Source organism: Halyomorpha halys, unplaced genomic scaffold (assembly GCF_000696795.3).
Source record: "Halyomorpha halys isolate HHAL.00 unplaced genomic scaffold, Hhal_1.1 Scaffold292.1, whole genome shotgun sequence".
Taxonomy (NCBI): Eukaryota; Metazoa; Arthropoda; class Insecta; order Hemiptera; family Pentatomidae; genus Halyomorpha; species Halyomorpha halys.
In genome coordinates, this window is record NW_027107421.1 from 218,767 (window position 1) to 225,489 (window position 6,723).

Genomic DNA, 6,723 nt, shown 5'->3' on the forward strand with positions numbered 1-6,723 from the left:
CATGATATTTAATTTAAATAATACAAAAATGAATGGAGCATTAAAACTAAAGAACAGCTAAACGATACAATAAAACAAAAAGATAAAAGAATAAAATAAAAATAAAGATATAACTATGTCTACATAAATAATATATACATAATAAACATAGACATATATATGGCTAATTTTAATCGTGATAAAATAAATTGAGGCCATTAAATGGAGTTAAGAAAAACTGCAGAAAAATTACCCCAAGAAGGGTTAGGGATTCAGTACTTTGTAAGGAAGTACTGTTACTAGACCAACGGTTGTGCAAGGAGGTGATTTGGTCAGAATTACGCTCGACCGCCAGATTTTTCCCCACCAGTTAATCAGGATGGATGGTCACCGGAGAGCTCCCGAACACACAGGGTTGACTCACGGCTACAGTAACAGAATAAATAATTATGTCACAAACTCGAACCGGGTCCTTAGAGTTAGTAGCTCAATAGTAAGGCATATGTATATACATATATATTGTATAAACTGTTGGAAGAATTACTGGTAGTATGAGAACTGACCACATCCTTCGGATGTCATTCTTCCGTACTCTTGATTTAAAACAATCCAAGGTTGCCTTTCGACCAAGGACGTAAAATCTAAAGGAAAAATGGTGGCATGAGACCATACCGTTTGGCTAATCGACACTAACTATCGAGATGAAGCTTCCAGTAGTGTTCAGTCTAGCTCGGTCATGGCGCTGGGAAGAACGGTCATTGCCAACAGAGCTGTCAATGGGTGAGTCCAACCTTACCATTGTTATACACTTAGTATACAATCCAATTATACCATAGTATATCTCCTTATAGTATTAAATAACTAACAATTACAACAAGGAAGTGAAAAATAAGGTATACTAATGAAGAAAATCCGAATTATTTCCCAGAAGAGAAAACATTTTATTTATATAATTTCTGTCCCCATACATTAAGTTGTATATATTAAACTAAATTTATAATATATCATATTAATCAACAACGAATACTATATTATCGTTTGAGTTACCTGTAACAAAAATAGAATTAAAAAAAAATTAGAAAGTTTTAAATTACCTATTATAAATTATTTTAATAGTAATAAATACATACTAGGAGAGGGTTTATAACAGTTACCGAACTGATGTATGTCTCTCAGCCCAGAGCATTTGAAATTACAAACTGAAAACAAAGCATGAAGTATAATAAGATAAAAATTTGTATTATTTCCCGAGGGAGAAAAATATTTTTTTCGTAGCAATTCTGTCCGTATACATTGTTTGTATAATTAAAAATAATTTTAATTGTACACAATAATAAAAATACGATTTTTTCATAAATGTAATTGTAATTACGTCTTTTAAATTATTTTGATAGGAATAAATAAATAATTAGTGGGGATAAATATCTGTTATCAAATTCGAAGGTATACATATAGGTGGGGATAAACACCTGTTACCCAATTGGTGTTTGTCTCTGTGTAATATAAAAGTTACAGGAAGATAAAATGATATTCACTTTGAGAGGAGCAATTTATTTATAGTAGTTATGATTCAATACATAAAAAATTTATGTGCAGCTTGAATAAAAAATTTACATTGATGATACCAAAAATTATACAAATATTCTTAACCTTCTTTAAAACATATTAAATGTTAAACGTTTCGGCCTTGAGACTATTTGGACAGTTTTTGATATTATTGATAAAACTACCAGTCTCGAACAACATAATAAATATATATATAAGTTTATGCGCATTTTATGTTTTATAATATACAACAATCATATAGATTTTGTCGTACAAGATTGTGTATATCTTATGTTTTATCATATAAAACAATCATATAGATTTTGTTCAATTGAACAAATAGCTTACAAAAAAAGTTATACATTTAGTTGTAGTTATGTCATATAAATTGTTACAATACTTTTATGGGGGTAAATAAATAATTAGTGGGAATAAATATGAGCTATCAAATTGGTGTATGTCACTTTGTTATAAATATATTATGTTTTATAATATACAACAATTGTATAGGTTTTTTAGTAGAAGTTCCATAGAACAAATAGCAAAGAAAGAAAACTTATTCATTTAGTTGTAGATATGTCATATAAATTATTATAATAATTTGGTAGGGGCAAATAAATAATTAGTGGGGATAAATATGATCTATCAAATTGGTGTATGTCACATTGTAATAAATATATAAAAATACATAATATAAAAAGTTAAAACACTTCCAATTAATGATTAAATGTGAAAAATCATATAGATTATTTCGTACAACTTATTTTCTATTATATATTTTATAATATACAACAATCATATTGATTGTTTCGTATCTGCTGGTGCGTATTTTCTGTTTTATTGTATACAACAATCATTTAAATTTTTCCATACAAGTTCTATTGAATGAATTTCTTACAAAAAAAAAAATTATAAATTTAGTTGAAGTTATATCATATAAATTATTACAATACTTTGATAAGAGTAAATAAATATCAGTTATAAAATTAGTATAAGTCACTCTGTAATATAGAAACTCAAAACACATCCAATTAATAATTGTTACGAAAACATCATATATATTATTTCATACAAGTTTGTGCCTTACATATGTTTTATTATCAACAATAATCATATAAATTTTTTCGTAAAAGTTTTATTGTATATAATCATATATATTTTTTTCCATTCAACAAACAGCTTACAAAAAAAGTTATAAATTTATATGTAATTACGTTATATAAATTATTACAATTCTTTGATATGGGTAAATAAATAATTAGAGAGGAAGAATATGAGTTATTAAATTGGTATATGCCACTTTGTAATATAGAATTTTAAAACACTTTCACTAGGCATTTTTTCCTCCTCCCCAAAGTTCTATATAATAATAAAATAAATAATGTAGGTAATTACATGTTATAAATTAATATATGATTAATATAGTATATCTGTTGTTTGATAGAATTTTTTGCCATTCTCACAATATTTTACCACCATTACATGATTTTATTGGCCAAATTTCTTTAATTGAACAAATTTGTAATTTTTTTTAATACAATTTTATTTTATTGTATTAGTGTAGTTCAATAGTTTTTATGAGCTAAATATAATTTAAGTTGGATTGGATACACCATTGGTAAGACATAACGTTACGAACTCCTAGGACCCAGGAGGCAAACAGATATCAATAAAAAAAAATTAAATGTTTCAAAATGAATTTAAAGATTTCAGCGATTTCAAAATTCAAAAATCTTTTATTAATAATATGGTATATATCTGGACATAATTATATTTTAGATATATTTAGCCAAAAATCCGTACTAATTTATCAATCTCCATTACGTTCTACAACTTAATACATTAAATAGTATTTTTTAGGAAGTCCTTGGCTTAGCAATGGTATATAATTCTTCTATATTACTTCTCTTAGTTATACAGTAGCACTTCCTATCTACCTATTTAATGTAAGAAGTTTCTGTATCATCACAAGGCACATACCCTGCATAAATATGTAATTTCGCTTTTGTACGACTTTCCTGTTTTGATCTAGGCTCTTCACGTACATAGACATTATTTTGCGAAAATTGAATTTTTTTAATATATATTAATCGAGATTTCTAGATTAAAATATCAAAAATAGATATTTCTAAAGATCCTAAAAAGACTCATTTATTAGATTTTTAAAAGCTCCGCATGAATCATGAAAGTAAAAATCATGATAAAACACACAAAATAATTTAAAATTTTTTTTATGTATATTAATGGAGATTTCTAGATTAAAATAACAAAAATAGATATTTCTAAAGATCCTAAAAAGACTCAATTATTAGATTTTTAAAAGCTTCGCATGAATCATGAAAGTAAAAATCATGATAAAACACACAAAATAATTTTAATTTTTATTAATGGAGATTTCTAGATTAAAATAACAAAAATAGATATTTCTAAAGATCCTAAAAAGACTCAATTATTAGATTTTTAAAAGCTCCACATGAATCATGAAAGTAAAAATCATGATAAAACACACAAAATAATATTAATTTTTTTATATATACTCTATCCATTTCCATAGCAATTACGTCCAAGTTCTTCGCAACCGAGCGTGATATTTTTTTACTTTCATGTATTAAAATAAAAATAAAAATACAAAATTGAAATCTACGTAAATATCAGTAATTATTTTTTATATATATATTAATGGAGATTTCTAGATAAAAATACCAAAAATAGATATTTACAAAGATCCTAAAAAGACTCAATTATTAGATTTAAAAAAAAAAATTTTCTCGACCAGTATACATCCTATATTGTATTGGAAGTAACAAGTGTTTAACATATTTGATGAATCATGCAATACAAAACTACTAAGGTGGAGTTTACGTTCAAAACCAAAGTAATTTGCATAAATTACCACAGTCGTAAACAGAAGAATTATTTAAATACTTTATACGGAAACCACAACCCAATAAAATGAGCAACTTCGTAATAGACATTCCAATAGTTGAATAACAATTGTAAAAATATCGTAGAACTTCGATAGTAGTTTCTATTATGACTTGATATCGATGTAATTTGTTTAACAATGTATACTTATTATAATTATGTTATTTATAATTTTTATTAATGATTATATCAGAACCAGAATCTCATGGACAGCGTTAAAAAAAAAGGTTTTACAAGAGATAAAATGAAATATTTAGGTGGGATATTGACATCAAATACCGAACATAACTTAGGATTATCCTCCATTTATAATAATTATAAATAGTTATATTCTGGATTTTCTTTTAAGGAAGTCAGATAAATCAGTTTATATAAATTTTAATGATAATAAATAATGTAATAAACAATTAAACAGTGCGAAACAATTTTCAGCCATGTTTTAGTAGATGACACGATTTCCATAATGAAATTAAAAGTATGACAAATATGATTTATATGAATATTAATTATATGAATTACAAATATACATACATGACATGGATGAGAATTGTGATTAAAGTGAATTATTATTTGTAAGATTATTAAGGTGCATGAATATGGAACAATAGTCTCGAAACGAACTAGAAAGAGAAATGAGGTGTAGATAGTTGACGGTAGATTAATGATTGGAGAAGTGTGTCGGTAGGTGCGGTCAGCAAAGAACAACATAAATAAACAAAACCATATTTATTTATTTTATGCCGACGTTTTGACCTGAGTTTCAGGTCTTCATCAGGGGTTGTGGTGTTGAAGGTAGGCTTGCAACTGGTAGTTGCAAAAAAATTGAGATGTGGTTTTTCTCGAGTGACTAATTTTATTAATCTTATTTTTTTTTACTCGAGTAAAAACTTTTTTTTACGATCGATGACATCATTTCTTCCATCTTATGTAGCTAAAGAATTCTTTGAAAGGAAGAAGATAGTTGATCGTACGAAGTAGATTGTAGGAAGGGTGGCGGTCAATGAACCTATCAAAATATTAAAAGAAAACTATTCTTAATCAACGTTTCACCCCACTTTGTTTAGGGCTGTCTTGATGAAAAAAGAGTGACAATTTTTTAACAACGACAAGAGTTTCTCCAATCAATACAGCCCTAACGAAACCCTGCAAAGTGGGGTTAATATTAAACGTTGATTAATATTGAATATGGGGCCGTCCGTAGCTCTAGTGGGTGAGGCGCAGGTTTTTACCATCTAAAACTTCAGCGGCTCCGGTTTGAATCAGGCCTGGGGCGTTGATTTTTTTCATTGAGTGGTGGTTCCACAAAATAAAAAACTTGATAAAATATGTCACCCAAGCAATTTTGGAATCCTCACCCTAACGTCCTCGGCTATCATATCCTCAAACAAATTTACTATTTTTTTTTTTTTTGCTTGCAGCAGTTGCAAGTCTACCTTCTACGCCACAACTCCTGATGAAGACCTGAAACTCAAGTCGAAACGTCGGCATAAAATAAAAAATAAATAAATATGGTTTTGTTTATTTATGTTCTTTGCTGACCGCACCCCCCGACAAACTTAGAAACTCCAATCATTAGAAAGAGAAATATATTGAATAATTTATGTTCAACTTTTGGAAGTTTTTTAACCTCAAAAAATTTATAAAAATTATAAATAGTTGTTATTTACAACTTTACTTTACTTTACTAAATTTACTACTTACCAATTTGATGTCTATTGGCGGTTTGAATCCGGCCTGGGGCGTTGACTTTTTTTATGGCGGTACCAGAAAATGTAAAACTTTGACCCCCAACCATGGTTAGGCAGTATAGAACACTAATTAGAGTCTTGGCTGACAAAAAAAAAAAAAAATAGTAAATTTGTTTGAGGATATGATAGCCGAGGACGTTAGGGTGAGGATTCCAAAATTGCTTGGGTGACATATTTTATCAAGTTTTTTATTTTGTGGGACCACCACTCAATGAAAAAAATCAACGCCCCAGGCCTGATTCAAACCGGTGCCGCTGAAGTTTTAGATGGTAAAAACCTGCGCCTCAGCCACTAGAGCTGATTATTAATCAACGTTTAATATTAACCCCACTTTGCAGGGCTGTCTTGATTGAAAAAACTGTTGTTGTTAAAAAGTTGTCACTCTTTTTTTTATCAAGACAGCCCTAACAAAGTGGGGTGAAACGTTGAATAAGAATAGTTTTCTTTTAATATTTTGTTCAAGGTAGTATCTTAGGTCCCATTCTTTATACGGTTTATACAGCTGACATCCCAACCCACCCTAACA

The 6,723-nt window shown here is 28.1% G+C and overlaps 1 protein-coding gene and 1 long non-coding RNA gene across 2 annotated transcripts in view; one reads left to right on the forward strand and one right to left on the reverse strand.

Moving 5' to 3' along the window:
• Positions 1-692: 692 nt before the first annotated feature.
• The window catches only part of LOC106680829 (Organic anion transporting polypeptide 58Dc), a gene marked incomplete at its 3' end in the record, with an annotated part of 65,682 nt that continues 59,651 nt past the window's right edge, over positions 693-6,723 (forward strand). The window contains exon 1 of the mRNA XM_067045689.1: positions 693-759. Within this exon, the coding sequence (XP_066901790.1) occupies positions 716-759 (44 nt within the window). The remainder of the gene's footprint in view (positions 760-6,723) is intronic.
• On the reverse strand, positions 770-6,276 carry LOC136795372 (uncharacterized). The gene is made up of 3 exons (XR_010842964.1): positions 6,151-6,276; positions 1,110-1,178; positions 770-1,026 (listed from the first exon to the last, which is right to left on the reverse strand). It is a non-coding gene; the product is annotated as an uncharacterized lncRNA (long non-coding RNA).